General features: G+C 42.7%; 2 protein-coding genes across 2 annotated transcripts in view; one reads left to right on the top strand and one right to left on the bottom strand.

Moving 5' to 3' along the window:
* The window catches only part of aven (apoptosis, caspase activation inhibitor), a 119,775-nt gene that overhangs the window by 88,185 nt on the left and 12,117 nt on the right, over positions 1–19,473 (bottom strand). The window contains exon 2 of the mRNA XM_061886492.1: positions 16,653–16,821. Coding sequence (XP_061742476.1) covers positions 16,653–16,821 — 169 coding nt within the window. The remainder of the gene's footprint in view (positions 1–16,652; positions 16,822–19,473) is intronic.
* Positions 1–19,473, top strand: part of chrm5b (cholinergic receptor, muscarinic 5b) — a 57,924-nt gene that overhangs the window by 16,974 nt on the left and 21,477 nt on the right. The window lies entirely within an intron of this gene.

A 19,473-nucleotide genomic window follows, 5' to 3' on the forward strand; every position in this document is an offset into this window, starting at 1 on the left:
AAGACTAGCAGTCGCCTTGGCATCAGCTAATGGGGATCCATTCAATAAACAAACAATATTCACTAGCGTATACGTCTGCAGCCAAGAGGAGCTTTTGGGTTGTATATCCTCTGTGTCCTGATAGTAGATTTTTTAAAATATTGAATATATTTGTTTTATAATTTTTTTCCGCTCTTCGGGCAGTGCTTTAAAATATAGCTAGATGGTAGTAGCTAGCTAATAGCGAGCTAGCGGAAAACATCCATCCACACTGGATGGACGCTCCTGAATGCAACCAATTTGTGGATCAAAGTACAAGAGGGTATCTAGTCGATACTACAATGATTACGTCGATATTTCTTATTATCACACTTTTTAAATTCAGGAAATACATCACTGAACACAGAAGAACTTGATTTATGACCAATGTATGAACCTGTAACTACTTGCTCTTGGATTGATGCCCAAATTTGTAGAATCACCCAAAACTTTTGAAAAAAAAGTATCCAAACAACAGAAGAATAAGTGTGGGCCATCAGTCACATAAAAAAATAGTTTGAGTGTCTTTTTAAAGGAAGTTTAGTACCTTTTTCCCCCTTAACACCATAGTCCTTTATTAGTACTGGTATATCGTACAACCATAGCAGGGATTATGAAAAATGTCTTATCAACCAAAAATGTTGCGACCCCCCTGCACTCCCTGTCTGCTCTGGCAGACTCAACGGTTGTTATCAAGTAATTGAAACATCGCTCAGCCAACCAGGACCATTAGCAACACATTAAATAAGAACTGCACTTTTTTTGGGAATATCGTATATTGTTCTCAATCATTATGAGAGACAAGAACACGTCTTTTTCTTTTTTTTAGGATTTTAAAGATTTAAAAAACGCTTGCAAGATGCAGCTAACGGGAGTCACCGTTGTAGCCTTCAAAGCCATCTGAAAAAACTTCAAAACCCTCCATCAACGTTTTACGTCTGTAACAGACACCTTCATAACAATATGAAATATGTTCAATATTTACCGTATTTTGGTCATTTTATGCACAGCCGGAACTATTTCTTTGGCGCATTTATTTCCGTTTCCATAGCAGCGCACTTGCAACTTCCCGCAACAAATTTGTTCCTACTTCTCGAATCAAACGCGAGTGTGTTTTCTAACCATGGTAGACTTGGTAACAGACAACAGAAACAACATTTTTTGAACAAATGAGGATTCACAACCTTATCTTATATTACGGAAGAATGAACTGGTGCTTATAGAAGCTAGCACGAAGAAGAGGCTGAAATGTTGGAACAGACGGAAGCCGAGAGAGTGCGACATGGTCACGTTGCAAATGTGGAACTTTGAGCCAAGCTATGCCGAATTAATGGATTGTTTACTCAAATCAAGAGGAAACATCCCCAGCCAGCTGAAACAAATGGACAAGTGTCCATTGAGTAAGTCACTATACAGTTGATCATGATACATGCAGCACATCACCGTACACTACAGCGCATACGCTGAGGAGCTAGCTGTGTACAAACAAAACATGAAATAATACTTTACAGATACTGTAATATGATTGTTCATGTTTTTCCAGACAGTACAGATTGGTGTCGTATCGCAGTGTTGTGCATTACAAACTCAAACCCGTTTCATGCTGACATTAGGGCTGGCCGATATATTGAGTTTGTAAGATAATTCGATATAATTTTAAACAAGATATGCATTAAAAAATATTCCAATATCGATATAATTTATTTCACGTTAAAATGACCAAACAGCGCTTATTTGTTGTGTTCTTGTTCTCCCCTGCTTCGCACTCGCTACTAAACCCCTCCCTTTCTGCTCACCAAGACGTGCTTGTACGTATAAGAACATCCATGATTGATTGGTTGTTTACTATGGTGAATCACGATTGGTTGAGGCCAATCAGAGGCAAAATAGGGCGGGTCATGGAACCGAGAAGGAAATAAAAACAGACATCCAAAATGACAACAAGAGAGTTGTAGAAGAGAAGAGGGAATATTCAAGCGGACAATTTATATATTAAAAAAAAAGTAGTGGAAGATGGCAGAGGGATTGTCTAGTTTAGATTTTTCTTTTAGAGATGTAGACAACGTCCAGGAAACCCACAGTGCGTCTACTTGGCCACATTTGGACAAATGTATGCGTCTGGATAAATTATTCATTTGAGTTGTTTACCATGTAAGCCCAAATTTAAACTGTTCTCCAGTTGCCATATTTCCGAGAGAAATGCTGCCAAAAATGTACACCGAAGTGAGGAAGATCATTAACGCACAATTAAGTCAAGTCACTTACTTGGCGCTGACCAGAAACATATGTGTGTGACAGTCCAATACATCGTCAACTGGGAATTAAAAAGTGCCTGCTTGCAAATGTATTTTTTATCCGAGTTTGATACATTTTGTATTGTTTGCACAGCTATGTTATTTATTTTACGTAGAAAAAATGTTTTTCTGTTTAATTTATGTTATGTAATTTTGTGCAATTCAAACAGTTTATTTTCTGTGCTGTTAATACCCATCTTGACTAACTGGGTTAATAAATGTGTTTACAGTACAGGGCTGCGAATCTTTGGGTGTCCCACGATTCGATTCAATAATCGATTCTTGGGGTCGCGATTCGATTATATATCGTTTTTTTTTTTTCGATTCAACGCGATTCTCGATTCAAAAACGATATTTTTCCGATTCAAAACGATTCTGTATTCATTCAATACATATGATTTCAGCAGGATCTACCCCAGTCTGCTGACATGCTAGCAGAGTAGTAGATTTAAAAAAAATAAGCTTTTATAATTGTAAAGGACAATGTTTTATCAACTGATTGCAATAATGTACATTTATTTTAACTATTAAACGAACCAAAAATATGACTTACTTTATCTTTGTGAAAACATTGGACACAGTGTGTTGTCAAGCTTATGAGATGCGATGCAAGTGTAAGCCACTGTGACCCTATTGTTTTTATTTTTTTTTATTTTTATAAATGTCTAATGATAATGTCAATGGGGGATTTTTAATCACTGCTATGCTGAAATTATAACTAATATTGATACTGTTGTTGATAATATTCATTTTTGTTTCACTACTTTTGGTTTGTTCTGTGTCGTGTTTGTGTCTCCTCTCAATTGCTCTGTTTATTGCAGTTCTGAGTGTTGCTGGGTCAGGTTTGGTTTTGGAATTGGATTGCATAATTATGGTATTGCTGTGTATTGTTTTGTTGGATTGACAAAAAAAAAAAAAAAAAAAAAAATCGATTAAAAAAAAAAATAAATTAAAAAAAAAGAGAGAATCGATTCTGGATCGCACAACGTGAGAATCGCGAATCGTATTCGAATCATTTTTTTCCCACACCCCTAGTTGTCATTCACTTCAATTTTAGTGAATATCGCTCAAAATGAATATCTTTATATGTATACTTTCACCGGAAAATATATTGAAATACATATCGAATATCGAGTTTAAGTAAAAATATATCGAGATATACTCTTTCGTCCATATTGCCCAGCTTTGGCTGACATAGAAGCTAGCTTATCTCTTTTGGTAGTTAGCTTTTACGGCTATACAGTAGCTTAGTTGGTGAAGGGGCCATGCCAGCAACTTGAGGGTTCCAGGTTCGATCCCCGCTTCTGCCAACCTAGTCACTGCTGTTGTGTCTTTGGGCAAGACACTTTACCCACCTGTTCTCAGTGCCACCCACACTGGTTTAAATGTAACTTAGATATTGGGTTTCACTATGTAAAACACTTTGAGTCACTAAAAAAAACCACTGTATAAATATAATTCACTTCACTTCACTAATACTGTAGCACGTCGATGTGTTGGTACACTAGAAAAAGAGTTCCTCAGTTTCGATCTTACAATAATATGGCTACAGCTTGGTTATTATACAGGTTACTGAACATAAATTAAGTATTGCTGATGATTTTTTTATGTATTTTTAAAGTAATTTAGAGGTAGAATACACTGCTCTCATTAGCTGCATTAAGAGCCACCGAAAACGAGCTTTATTCTATGTTAGAATAAAAAAAAAAATGTTTTGACTTCTTCTCTGTAAGGATTGTGAACTATAGGCAAAATTACCCCCAAAAAGCGCAGCTCCCCTTTAACCAATCCCGTGTCAAAGTACGGTCATTGAACCTCCTGAAATATGCCTTTTCAACACTTCTACATAAAACGATAAACATTTCTCCTGCAGTAAAGGAAACAACACAGCGTATCAAGATGATTTAAGCAAACTATGCCTATAATCTCGCTCATGCTCGCCGCCTCCACCACACTGTAGGTAAAATAAAACTGTGTTGACCTGAGCGCCCTGGGTCTTTGAATCTGAAAAGCATTGCGAGATGCACGGCAAAGGTTTGCAAAACACTGCTCAGGGACATTCGTAGCCAGACAATACATAAGACGTGCGCATGTCCAAAAAAATACGCAATAAGAAGTCACCTTCTGACTTGGGATTTATTCCATTAGGAAAAAAAGAGAACAGAACAAGCAATTGAAAATTTGGTGGGTTGTTTGTGTTCTGTATTATTGACAACAAAGAAAAAGGGGGGTTTTGATGCTGCGTTCCTGATTTCCTGGCAACCTTAATTGGCTCGAAAAACAATGCCTCCCACATACAATTAAGTATCCTCTGGAGAGCAGCAGCCTCTTGTTGTATGGCATGACTAATCTGACAATGTGGGCAAAATATCAGAGACAAGAGATACCGAGTCCAACAACTCGCACCAGCACCTTTGCCGTGTGCGCCACAGGAGAACAGCAGACGGACGCACCGATATAACACTCAACACAACTAGATTTATAATAGGCATTGGTCACATTCACTATTTGATGGGTGAAGCATATTATCCTCTGACTCATTTTTAAAACAGCAGAAATAAAAGTATCATTTTAAGCAACAGTTGATTCTATATAGGGCTGGCCGATATATCGATTATACGCAATATATCGCGGGTTTGCCTCTGTGCGATATAGAAAATGACTATCTTGATATTCGAGTATACATTCTCACGCAGTTGCTCTTGGCTGCTGGCATTAAACTATAGGTCTTTTATCTCTCTTTTGTCTCTGCTTCTCACAGAAAGATAAAACAAGCGCACCTTCTTACATATGTCACACACTGCACGCTCTCGCAGAGCAGAAAGGTAGTGGCATGGGTAACATTAGCTGTAATGCTAGCGGAGCAAGTGATAATACGAGAGAGAAAAGATGCGATTCTGGTAAATTCCTTCCCAAGAAAAACAGCAAGGGTCCATCGTCTGGCAGTGGTTTGGCTTCAAGCGGGAAGATGTTGAACAAACAACAGTAATATGTCAAGTAAAAACGTTGCAACAAAAAGTAGCAACACTGCTAATTTGAAGCATGACTTGAAAAGTCACCAGCTCGAGAATAAAGAGTGCTTGAAACTCCGCATGTCAACATCTCTGCCGGTGCCACACCAACAAAATGCCCAAGCAACCATTTCCACATCAACACCGTAGGAAACAAATAATCAACAACGGAAGGAGATAACGTCCACATGAACCAACCACATAGCGAAGGACGAACACTATTTGATTTCCTATTATGCAGCTCATTTTTATTTGACAGTTATTGAAATATATTGAGGGATATCATGCACAAAAGTGCACTTTATTTGTTTTAAACTATTGTAGTGGCGTTCTGTACAAAAAGTGCACTTTAATTTAGTGTTGTTTAGATAAGTCATCTTAGAGACACCATGCACAAAAGTGCAGTTATAGCTTGTTTTAAAATGTCTCTGACAATCTTGCACTTTCCGTTGGGAAATGACATGAATGTTTGTGCCACTGCTTAATAACTGTTTAATAAATACAGTTTTGGTAAATTGACTTAGTTGTGATTTCCCTCTCTGCATGAAAGTTTCAAATTAATATATATTAATGCAGTATGAACAAGAATGTTTTAATGTAGACACATAGAATCATCATACTGCTGTGATTATATGCATCAAGTGTTCATTCAAGGCTAAGGCAAAATATCGAGATATATATCGTGTATCGTGACATGGCCTAAAAATATCGAGATTTTGATAAAAGGACATATCGCCCAGCCCTAATTCTATCTTTTGAAAATTTCACCATTAAAAAGTTGAATCAATTTTAGAATAAGGCTCTTGTCGAGGGAAAATAGGTCATTGACGGGGACGGCGTGGGGCGGTTGGGAGAGTGGCCATGCCGGCAACCTGAGGGTTCATGGTTCGATCTCCACCTTCTACCAACCTCGCCACGTCCGTTGTGTCCTTGAGCAAGACACTTCACCCTTACTCCTGATGGGTCGTGGTTAGGGCCCTGCATGGCAGCGCCCTCCATTAGTGAGTGAGTGTGTGTGTGTGTGTGTGTGTGTGTGTGTGTGTGAATGGGTGAATGTGGAAATAGTGTCAAAGCGCTTTGAGTACCTTGAAGGTAGAAAAGCGCTATACAAGTATAACCCATTTACCATTTTATGATTACAAAAACAAAAATATTTCATCAACAAAATTAACACTGCCAGGTAGCACATGTGAGCAGAACATATTGTATCATCTCTTTCTCTTTTGGACTTTATCGGGTCGGTAGTGCATTCTTCACTCCACATTAAGTGAGGGATGAGGCAAAAAACTAACCCAGACCAACTGTAGTGGAGCTCAACATGAATATTTTGGTTTGTTATATTGTATCTCACCCTCAATTAGGGATGAAACAATAAAGAATATTAATGACAACCGCGGTAAAACTCCCCACCTTTAGTATTACTGTTTCAAATGGGTCATATTATGACTTTTTTCTACATATAAAACACTTCCTTGTGGTCTACATAACATGTAATGGTGGGTTATTTGGTCAAAATAATGCATGGATTATGTTTTACAGAACATTGTCAAGCTCCGTTCTGATCGTTGTTTTGTCTTATTCATGTGCCTCCACCTAGACTGCGTTTTCTCCCCGCCATCTGTTATAGTTATTAGCGCTTCCACAGTGAGTATTGACAGATAAGTTTTTTAACTTATATTAGACATGGCAACGGCGGAGGATGAATGTACATGTACGAGCCAGCCTGCCTCACGACAAGTCGATAAAGAAAAAAAAAGGCTCATGGTACTCGGGATAAATGTCTTCCATATCTTGATAATCCGCAGATGTCACAATCGAGAGAAACGTCACTAATAGGGCAAATTCCAAATGGCTCGTTTGAAGGAAGTGTGAAGGAAGGCAAGAGTGTTTTATAAATATTTCCTCAATGCATGCACGGTTTTATTTTCAATTTCTCTGGACTTATGCAGATCCCAAGTACACAAACAGGCACCAATAAGTAAGGAAAGTTGGTTTTGCATAACATGTCCCATTTAGATTAAAACCATCGAAAAACTGCGACTGATAACTGCACTTTGATAAACACACGGACTGACTAGCGCAAATTTGTTAGCTTAAAACAAAAGACATTAAAAAACAACATATCTCAAGCTAAACTTCTATAAAACACATGACTGTTTGATAGGTTGATTGGCAACACTAAATTGGCCCTCGTGTGTGAATGTGAGTGTGAATGTTGTCTGTCTATCCGTGTTGGTCCTGTGATGAGGTGGCGTCTTGTCCAGGGTGTACCCCACCTTCCGCCCGATTGTAGCTGTGATAGGCACCAGCGCACCCCGCGACCCCAAAGGGAATAAGCGGTAGTAAATGGATGGAAGGATGTTTGAGCAACAAAGATATTTAACTGTGCACATTAAAACTACAAAAAGGTGTTTTTATGGTGCGTTCAAGGCCCGCTGAATAGAGTTGGATGTTACCCCTGCCAGTGATATAAAATAATACTTGATTTCTTTTGTCACGCACGCTTCATTTAAATAAATATTGAAGTGCTACAGTACAGACCAATATGTAAAATAATAAAAGTTGAGCCATCAAAACAGATAAAATACGAAGACTAAAACACTATCAGTGAAGCATAAACACAAAACATGCAAAGTAGTGAGTTTTCCAACGTTGTGTCTATTTATTTTAGTTATTTAACAAAATTACTTTGTCAAAAGATTTCAGAGTGTGTTGACTTTTTTTTTCTTTTTAAGCCTCTTTAATTATACCACTGTAATAATAGTATAATTTTACTGGTGATCATTTTGGACTCCTCTCTGAGCTGCTACCTTACCGTGGTAGAGGAGTTTGCGTGTCCCAATGATCCTAGGAGCTATGTTGTCTGGGGGTTTTCATGCCCCCTGGTAGGGTCTCCCAAGACAAACAGGTCCTAGGTGAGTGATCAGACAAAGAGCAGCTCAAAGACTTCTATGGAATTACAACGAAATGAACCCAGATTTCCCTCGCCCGGACGTGGGTCACCGGGGCCCCGCTCTGGAGCCAGGCCCGGAGTTGGGGCACGATGGCGAGCGCCTGGTGGTCGGGCCTGTTCCCATGGGGCCCGGCCGGGCACAGCCCGAAGAGGCAACGTGGGTCATCCCTCAAATGGGCTCACCACTCATAGGAGGGGCCATAGAGGTCGGGTGCATTGTGAGCTGGGCGGCAGCCGAAGGCAGGGCACTTGGCGGTCCGATCCTCGGCTACAGAAGCTAGCTCTTGGGACGTGGAACGTCACCTCACTGGGGGGGAAGGAGCCTGAGCTAGTGCGCGAGGTAGAGAAGTTCCGGCTGGATATAGTCGGACTCACCTCGACGCACAGCAAGGGCTCTGGAACCAGTTCTCTCGAGAGGGACTGGACCCTCTTCCACTCTGGCGTTGCCGGCAGTGAGAGGCGACGGGCTGGGGTGGCAATTCTGGTTGCCCCCCGGCTCAAAGCCTGTACGTTTGAGTTCAACCCAGTGGACGAGAGGGTAGCTTCCCTTCGCCTTCGGGTGGGGGGACGGGTCCTGACTGTTGTTTGTGCTTACGCACCAAACAGCAGTTCAGAATACCCACCCTTTTTGGGTACACTCGAGGGAGTACTGGAAAGTGCTCCTCCGGGTGATTCCCTTGTCCTACTGGGAGACTTCAACGCTCATGTTGGCAACGACAGTGAAACCTGGAGAGGCGTGATTGGGAAGAATGGTCGCCCGGATCTAAACCCGAGTGGTGTTTTGTTATTGGACTTTTGTGCTCGTCACAGTTTGTCGATAACAAACACCATGTTCAAACATAAGGGTGTCCATATGTGCACTTGGCACCAGGACACCCTAGGCCGCAGTTCCATGATCGACTTTGTAGTTGTGTCATCGGATTTGCGGCCTTATGTTTTGGACACTCGGGTGAAGAGAGGGGCGGAGCTTTCTACCGATCACCACCTGGTGGTGAGTTGGCTGCGATGGTGGGGGAGGATGCCGGACCGACCTGGCAGGCCCAAACGCATTGTGAGGGTCTGCTGGGAACGTCTGGCAGAGTCTCCTGTCAGAGAGAGTTTCAATTCACACCTCCGGGAGAACTTTGAACATGTCACGAGGGAGGTGCTGGACATTGAGTCCGAGTGGACCATGTTCCGAACCTCTATTGTCGAGGCGGCTGATTGGAGCTGTGGCCGCAAGGTTGTTGGTGCCTGTCGTGGCGGTAATCCCAGAACCCGTTGGTGGACACCAGCAGTGAGGGATGCCGTCAAGCTGAAGAAGGAGTCCTATCGGGTTCTTTTGGCTCATAGGACTCCGGAGGCAGTGGACGGGTACCGACGGGCCAAGCGGTGTGCAGCTTTAGCGGTCGCGGAGGCAAAAACTCGGACATGGGAAGAGTTCGGGGAAGCCATGGAAAACGACTTCCGGACGGCTTCGAAGCGATTCTGGACCACCATACGGCGCCTCAGGAAGGGGAAGCAGTGCACTATCAACACCGTGTATGGTGCGGATGGTGTTCTGCTGACTTCGACTGCGGATGTTGTGGATCGGTGGAGGGAATACTTCGAAGACCTCCTCAATCCCACCAACACGTCTTTCTTTGAGGAAGCGGTGCCTGGGGAATCTGTAGTGGACTCTCCTATTTCTGGGGCTGAGGTCGCTGAGGTAGTTAAAAAGCTCCTTGGCGGCAAGGCCCCGGGGGTGGATGAGATCCGCCCGGAGTTCCTTAAGGCTCTGGATGCTGTGGGGCTGTCTTGGTTGACAAGACTCTGCAGCATCGCGTGGACATCGGGGGCGGTACCTCTGGATTGGCAGACCGGGGTGGTGGTCCCTCTCTTTAAGAAGGGGGACCGGAGGGTGTGTTCCAACTATCGTGGGATCACACTCCTCAGCCTTCCCGGTAAGGTTTATTCAGGTGTACTGGAGAGGAGGCTTCGCCGGATAGTCGAACCTCGGATTCAGGAGGAACAGTGTGGTTTTCGTCCTGGTCGTGGAACTGTGGACCAGCTCTATACTCTCGGCAGGGTTCTTGAGGGTGCATGGGAGTTTGCCCAACCAGTCTACATGTGCTTTGTGGACTTGGAGAAGGCATTCGACCGTGTCCCTCGGGAAGTCCTGTGGGGAGTGCTCAGAGAGTATGGGGTATCGGAATGTCTTATTGTGGCAGTCCGCTCTCTGTATGATCAGTGTCAGAGCTTGGTCCGCATTGCTGGCAGTAAGTCGGACACGTTTCCAGTGAAGGTTGGACTCCGCCAAGGCTGTCCTTTGTCACCGATTCTGTTCATAACTTTTATGGACAGAATTTCTAGGCGCAGCCAAGGCGTTGAGGGGTTCCGGTTTGGTGGCCACGGGATTAGGTCTCTGCTTTTTGCAGATGATGTAGTCCTGATGGCTTCATCTGGCCGGGATCTTCAGCTCTCACTGGATCGGTTCGCAGCCGAGTGTGAAGCGACCGGAATGAGAATCAGCACCTCCAAGTCCGAGTCCATGGTTCTCGCCCGGAAAAGGGTGGAGTGCCATCTCCGGGTTGGGGAGGAGACCCTGCCCCAAGTGGAGGAGTTCAAGTACCTAGGAGTCTTGTTCACGAGTGGGGGAAGAGTGGATCGTGAGATCGACAGGCGGATCGGTGCGGCGTCTTCAGTAATGCGGACGTTGTATCGATCCGTTGTGGTGAAGAAGGAGCTGAGCCGGAAGGCAAAGCTCTCAATTTACCGGTCGATCTACGTTCCCATCCTCACCTATGGTCATGAGCTTTGGGTCATGACCGAAAGGATAAGATCACGGGTACAAGCGGCCGAAATGAGTTTCCTCCGCCGGGTGGCGGGGCTCTCCCTTAGAGATAGGGTGAGAAGCTCTGCCATCCGGGAGGAACTCAACGTAAAGCCGCTGCTCCTCCACATCGAGAGGAGCCAGATGAGGTGGTTCGGGCATCTGGTCAGGATGCCACCCGAACGCCTCCCTAGGGAGGTGTTTAGGGCACGTCCAGCTGGTAGGAGGCCACGGGGAAGACCCAGGACACGTTGGGAAGACTATGTCTCCCGGCTGGCCTGGGAACGCCTCGGGATCCCCCGGGAAGAGCTAGACGAAGTGGCTGGAGATAGGGAAGTCTGGGCTTCCCTGCTTAGGCTGCTGCCCCCGCGACCCGACCTCGGATAAGCGGAAGATGATGGATGGATGGATGGATGGATGGATCATTTTGGACACGATAACAGTGATAAGAAGTTTTCATATTGTTACCCTCAAAACATCGTCAAACTTCTGTTTAGCAAGGATGTCAAACTTGCTTTCATTGAGGGCCACGTCGCAGTTATGGCTGCCATCAGAGAATGGTAAATTGCTTATACTTGTTTAGCACTTTTCTACCTTCAAGGTACTCAAAGCGCTTTGACACTATTTCAACATTCACCCATTCACACACACATTCACACACACATTCACACACTGATGGCGGGAGCTGCCATGCCACGACCCATCAGGAGCAAGAGTGAAGTGTCTTGCTTGAGGACACAACGGACGTGACCCGGATGGTAGAAGCTGGGGATCGAATCAGGAACCCTTAGGTTGCTAGCACGGCCTCTCCCAACCGCGCCACGCCGTCATCAGATACATTATGGTTACGGCGTGCATCAAATTCATACATTATTCGCCCTCTGTATGAATTTGCCTCTGGATTTCATTATCCATCCATCCATCCATTTTTTACCCCTTGTCCCTTTCGGGGGAGCCTATCTCAGCTGTATTCGGGCGGAAGGTGCGGAACACCCTGGACAGGTTGCTGGATTTCATTATTAATTATATAAATTGTTTTAAGTAGATGTAGATTTTACAGTAAAAACTTTACATTTACAAAATGTTACTGTAAAATAGTGGGTTTATTTTTTTTATTTTTTTTTTTTTACAACATTTTACAGTAAATGGAAAAACAGTACTACTGTTTTTTGGGGCGGGGCTTTACAAAAAAGCTGGCAACTTAGTTGCCAGAATGTTTGTGTTAAATTTGCATTGGTTTTTACAACACTATATTGTTAATGGAAAAACAGTACCGTATTTTTCGGAGTATAAGTCGCACCTACCGAAAATGCATAATAAAGAAGGAAAAAAACATGTATAAGTCGCACTGGAGTATAAGTCGCATTTTTGGGGGAAATTTATTTGATAAAACCCAACCCCAAGAATAGACATTTGAAAGGCAATTTAAAATAAATAAAGAATAGTTAACAACAGGCTGAATAAGTGTACGTTATATGACTCATAAATAACCAACTGAGAAGGTGCCTGGTATGTTAATGTAACATATTATGGTAACATATTATGGTAAGAGTCATTCAAATAACTATAACATATAGAACATGCTATACGTTTATCAAACAATCTGTCACTCCTAATCGACTTATTTTCTGGTTTCCCAGGGCCAAACTTGAGGGGAGCCCGAAAAGTAAAATAAATCTATATATTGTATTTGTGCGAACCTCAGTGGAAAAAGTTTGGACAACCCTGGTCTCCATCTATATCAGCTTTTTTATCTTTAACTTGGTACTGTACCCTCTTGTTCCATGTAAACAATACAGATTAACAATTAACTAATAATACAAACAAACTTTTAAATGACTAATAGGTGCTAGGCTATAAAATAACAGTGCAGTGGTGAATAGAGCGAAGCAAAAAGATGACAATGTGAACATGAGTCAGTAGATCCACAGTGACCGATTACCGTATTTTCTATAATATATACAATCTGGTGTGCCGTGGGAGATTGTCTAATTTCACATATTTGGGTTAAAAATAATTTTTTGCAAACCAGTAATTATAGTCTGCAAATTATGTGTTGTTGTTGAGTGTCGGTGCTGTCTAGAGCTCGGCAGAGAAACCGTGTAATACTCTTCCATATCAGTAGGTTGCTTTGTAGATGTCGGAAACAGCGGGAGGCAGTGTGAAGGTAAAATTGTTTCTAATGCTTAAACAAATAATAAACAAAAGGGGAGTGCCCCTAAGAAAAGGCATTGAAGTTATGGGCAAAACTGTATTCAACTTTTAGGAAAAGCTCAAAATGGGATAAGGAACAAGTCATGGCATTTTGGGGCTGACCTGGATAATTTCTACTATGTGACCTTAAGTTTTCTTCAAAAGCATCGACATCTGTGTGTGTGAATGCTTATGTCCGCGCCTCCACCCACAGAGACAAAGAAAGTGGATGGCTGACAATAGGCTTCACTCTTTTTTTCATTTCGCTATAAACAGTTTAAAAGGTTAAGAGCAGATTTTCAGGAAACGTGAGAAACGGGATAAAGACATTGGGATAACCTTTTGGGGCTGATCCGGATCACCACTTGGATTCAAGAATCTTAAATATTGGGAGAGGTATGCAACCTCTGAGGGCCTTTGTAGTTATAACTGAGGTTGTTATTTACTTAATTGAAAAAAGAGATAATTTCTAATACTTGAAAACTTATTATATACAGTGTTTTTCATACATTAAGTCATTTTTGGCGGCCGCTACAAATAGATTTGGGGATACCCGTTTGTTCACGCTAAATAACACATTATGATGGGACTATCTACAAATGTGACCTCCTATTAAAACTCTGTACATCATAACTCTGCTTTTAACACAACTAACCCACAAGTTTAAAAAAAAAAGAAAAAAGAACTATAATAAATTGACACAGAATAAACTAGAAACTAGGGTTGTAGCCTATACTGGTAATGATAAAGTACTGCAGTACCAATGAATAAAAAAGGTACTATACTGCATTCGTAAAATACCGGTACCAGTACCTTGAAGCCAGTTCAGTTTTGCTGGACGACAGCAAAGACGGCGTCCACAATGTACAACCGACCATAACATGACAATCAACAATGTCCACACAAAGAAGGATAAAAACAACTGAAATATTCTTGATTGCTCAAACAAAGTAGATGCGGGAAATATCGCTCAAAGGAAGACATGAAACTGATACAGGAAAATACCAAAAAAAGAGAAAAAGCCACCAAAATAGGAGCGCAAGACAAACACTACACAGAGGAAAACAGCAAAAAACTAAAAATAAGTCAGGGTGTGATGTGACAGGCGGTGACAGTACACCTACATTGAGACAAGAGCTATAGTGATGCATGTTTGGTTATGGTTTAAAGTAATATCCAACAATTGCGACAACGACTTCTTACTGTCAACTGAGTTTCGTTTTTCAATGATTTCTGCTGGTGGTGTGCCTACGGATTTTTTTCAACCAAAAAAATGTGATTGGCTCAAAAAAGGTTGAAAAACACTAATATAGAGCACACCTGCATAAAAGCCATACAAATTAAATTTTAGGAAAAATAAATAATTTTCCATATATTAGCCCACCAGACTATAAGCCGCATATATATACGGAATGAGTTGTTGACACTTACATTCCTTAATTGTTTCCAAACAGTGACCTTTAAAACAGCAGTAAAACGGCTGATCAAATAAAACAGAAGTCATTTTCATGGACCCACGAACTGTGCAAGCCAGCTCTCCAGTCAGCTAAACGGACTGAAAACATACAAATACAAAACGGAAACAATACAAAAATAATGCCAGTGTAAGTTAATAATACTAACACACATTCGTAAACGTGTTAGCATATTAGCTAATGCTAACGACATGAGCCCGAGTACATTACGATAGCATGTACACATATGCATGAAAACACTCCTACAGACATCACACATGGGGCGGTTTAGTAAGTAAGAACTGTTTTAGTTATATTGTAAAAAATCCACGAACGTTGCGTGGAGTGATGAAGAATCCATACGAGTAAAAATGCTCCGGACGGCTGAAAAACTGAATCGCACTGTTTTTTTTTTCTGTGAAGAAATGTTCATGGCTTTAGCAAAGAGGCCATATGAGTTTTGTTGTGAAATAACCCTGGAACTTATAAGTTCCAGGGTTATTTCACAGCGTTCATCAGATTGAACTGTTATGACGGGTTGTTTTGGCCTACTGTGATTGGTGATTAGGAGGAGTTTCATATCAGCATTCATCATATTCCATATTGTGCAACACACCGATCAGTTACAGTTACAAAAACACTGCCACACGTTGGAAGCTGACAAATAGACAATGACTGCCCCTAGTGGTCTGGCACAGAACTGCAAGCCAGCCCACTAAAGTTACAAAGGAACTACCAACTGTGGCTCTAACAAGATGGAATTAAGCACTTCATACATGCGTCTGTTTTGGAGGGCAAATTACAAAAAGACAGGCTTAAGAGATTAGAAGAGGGAAAAAAAGGTGTAGACAGAAAAGAAGAAATAAAAATAAAGTGCAATGCTGACGCCTGACAAGGCAATTAAAAAGCTCCCTTAAGACAACACATTTCTTTACTGCTAATTGGGATGCTAAGACAACCTCGGCCAGACTCAGTGGAATATTGGACACACGGGGAATTTCAATGTCTATATTCTGAGAAGGCGTTAAGAAAGTAAGATAATACAAAATAAATAATCAAGTGTTTATTCTAGTTAATGAAAAGCCGACATCTTTGGAAAAACAAACGTTTGGACTAGGGGTGTCAAATTAATTTCAGATCGGGAGCCAAGTGGGCCGGACTGGTAAAATCACGGCACGAAAACTTAAAGACAACTTTCAGACTGCTTTCTTTGTTTAAAAATAGAATAAGCACATTCTGAAAATGTACAAATCATGTTTTTTTTGTTATTGTTTTTTACACTTACATGTTGCGGTTAATAGTATTCTATCATTATTTGTGGTTATTTATACATTCTGAATAAATGATGTGATAATGCTCATCAGTCAACTCATTGGTGTTCATTTTCAATCTATCAAGATAATAAATAAATATAAATGGTTGTACTTGTATAGCGCTTTTCTACCCCTTTCTAAGGAGCCCAAAGCGCTTTGACAGTATTTCCACATTCACACAGTGATGACGGGAGCTGCCATGCAAGGCGCTCACCAGGACCCATCAGGAGCAAGGGTGAAGTGTCTTGCTCGAGGACACAACGGACGTGACTAGGATGGTAGAAGGTGGGGATTGAACCAGCAACCCTCAGATTGCTGGCACGGCCACTCTCCCAACTTCGCCACGTCGAAAAACAATATCAAAATCAAATTACAGGATGTTATTTATGTAGTTTTCTCATTTTCCTTGACTGGTGCACTAACATTTGATTGTTTTTTTTGTTTTTTACATATGTAGCATCATCTACAAAGATACAAAGAATTGCTATTGTGACATCTAGTGGACACATTTAGAACAGCAGTTTTTTTCATTCAAACATTACGGCTCATTTTAGTACTTAGCAAACTCATCCCGCGGGCCAGATAAAACCTGTTCGCTGGCCCCCTGTTTTAGACCAAACCTTACCTGCAGACGCCAGGAGGACGTGGTAGTCCGTGCCTCTTTGAGCGGGGATGTCATCGCCGACTTCTTGCTTCTCAGAGTCCTCATAGCGCTCCCAATTGGACTCCAGAGTCCGCCTGGAGAAAACTGCCCTCTGATCCTCTGCATGGAAGGTGTCCTCGTCATCTTGGTCCTGACACAAACAAACTCAGTGTCAAAAGTGGGTATTTTGTCCTAATCGGTCATGTGACCGTCAGTTATTAGTCTGTATCAAGCAGACGTCTTCAACAGGGGATCGCAACATTTTTGGTTGATTACACTATTTTTATCATAAAAATCTTTTATATTCCCCCACGCAGTTTTCCCCAAAATTAGGACGATTTAAATACCGGTATACATGAACATTGCAGTGTAGTTTTTAAATACTGGTGAAAGGACCCCATACTAACTGTACCTTGCAGGTTTCAGATAAAAACATCAATAAGTAACTATATTATATTCATGTCAGCATTTACGATAGGTACAGTTGCCGTCCAATAAGTTGCGCTCTTGTTGTCTGCAAGTGATTAACACGCAAGTTTCAAGCTGGCAATTAGCACGCCAGTTGCCAATTAGTAATTAGCGGCACAAGCTGCCAGCTAACAGTTAGCATACTAGTTGCCAGCTAATGATTAACAGGCAAGCTTCAAGCTCGCGATTACTGCGCTAGATCATACTTGCCAACTCTCCTGATTTTCCCGGGACACTCCAGAATTTTAGTGCCCCTCCCAAAAATCCCCCGGGGCAACCATTCTCCCGAATTTCCCCCGCTTTCCACTCGGACAATAATATTGGGGGCGTGCCTTAAAGGTGCTACATATAGCGTCCTCTACAGCCTGTTGTCACGTCCGCTTTTCCTCCATACATACAGCGTGCCGGCCCAATCACATAATATATTTGTATTTTACAGACTCCTTTGTCACCGATTCTGTTCATAACTTTTATGGACAGAATTTCTAGGCGCAGCCAAGGCGTTGAGGGCATCCGGTTTGGTGGCCACGGGATTAGGTCTCTGCTTTTTGCAGATGATGTAGTCCTGATGGCTTCATCTGGCCGGGATCTTCAGCTCTCACTGGATCGGTTCGCAGCCGAGTGTGAAGCGACCAAAATGAGAATCAGCACCTCCAAGTCCGAGTCCATGGTTCTCGCCCGGAAAAGGGTGGAGTGCCATCTCCGGGTTGGGGAGGAGACCCTGCCCCAAGTGGAGGAGTTCAAGTACCTAGGAGTCTTGTTCACGAGTGGGGGAAGAGTGGATCGTGAGATCGACAGGCGGATCGGTGCGGCGTCTTCAGTAATGCGGACGTTGTACCGATCCGTTGTGGTGAAGAAGGAGCTGAGCCGGAAGGCAAAGCTCTCAATTTACCGGTCGATCTACGTTCCCATCCTCACCTATGGTCATGAGCTCTGGGTCGTGACCGAAAGGATAAGATCACGGGTACAAGCGGCCGAAATGAGTTTCCTCCGCCGGGTGGCGGGGCTCTCCCTTAGAGATAGGGTGAGAAGCTCTGCCATCCGGGAGGAGCTCAACGTAAAGCCACCGCTCCTCCACATCGAGAGGAGCCAGATGATGGTCAGGATGCCACCCGAACGCCTCCCTAGGGAGGTGTTTAGGGCACATCCAGCTGGTAGGAGGCCACGGGGAAGACCCAGGACACGTTGGGAAGACTATGTCTCCCGGCTGGCCTGGGAACGCCTCGGGATCCCCCGGGAAGAGCTAGACGAAGTGGCTGGAGATAGGGAAGTCTGGGCTTCCCTGCTTAGGCTGCTGCCCCCGCGACCCGACCTCGGATAAGCGGAAGATGATGGATGGATGGATGGATTTTACAGACACATAAAGTGAATGCAAGGCATACTTGGTCGACAGCCATACAGGTCACACTGAGGGTGGTCGTATAAACAACTTTAACACTGTTCCTAATATGCGCCACACTGTGAACCCACACCAAACAAGAATCTCAAACATATTTCAAGAGAACATCCGCACCGTAACACAACAGAAGAAAAACCCAGAACCCCTTGCAGCACTAACTCTTACGGGACACTACAATATACACCCCCCGCTACCACCAAACCCCGCCCGCCCAACTCCCGAATTCGGATGTCTCAAGGTTGGCAAGTACAAACCCCGTTTCCATATGAGTTGAGAGATTGTATTAGATGTAAATATAAACGGAATACAATGATTTGCAAATCATTTTCAACCCATTTTCAATTGAATGCACTACAAAGACAAGATATTTTTTATGTTGAAACTCATAAACTTTATGTTATTTTGCAAATAATTAACTTAGAATGTCATGGCTGCAACACGTACCAAAGTATTAGGGAAAGGGCATGTTCACCACTTTGTTATATCACCTTTTCTTTTAACAACACTCAATAAACGTTTGGGAACTGAGGAAACTAATTGTTGAAGCTATGAAAGTGGAATTCTTTCACATTCTTGTTTTATGTAGAGCTACAGTCGTTCAACAGTCCGGGGTCTCCGCTGTCGTATTTTACGCTTCATAATGCGCCACACATTTTCGAGGGGAGACAGGTCTGGACTGCAGGCGGGCCAGGAAAGTACCCGCACTCTTTTTTTACGAAGCCATGCTGTTGTAACACGTGGCTTGGCATTGTCTTGCTGAAATAAACAGGGGCATCCATGATAACGTTGCTTGGATGACAACATATGTTGCTCCAAAACCTGTGTGGACCATTCAGCATTAATGGTGCCTTCACAGATGTGTAAGTTACACATGCCTTGGGCACTAATACACCCCATACCATCACAGATGCTGGCTTTCGAACTTTGCGCCTATAA

This window comes from Nerophis ophidion, linkage group LG24 (genome assembly GCF_033978795.1).
Source record: "Nerophis ophidion isolate RoL-2023_Sa linkage group LG24, RoL_Noph_v1.0, whole genome shotgun sequence".
NCBI classification, from domain to species: Eukaryota; Metazoa; Chordata; class Actinopteri; order Syngnathiformes; family Syngnathidae; genus Nerophis; species Nerophis ophidion.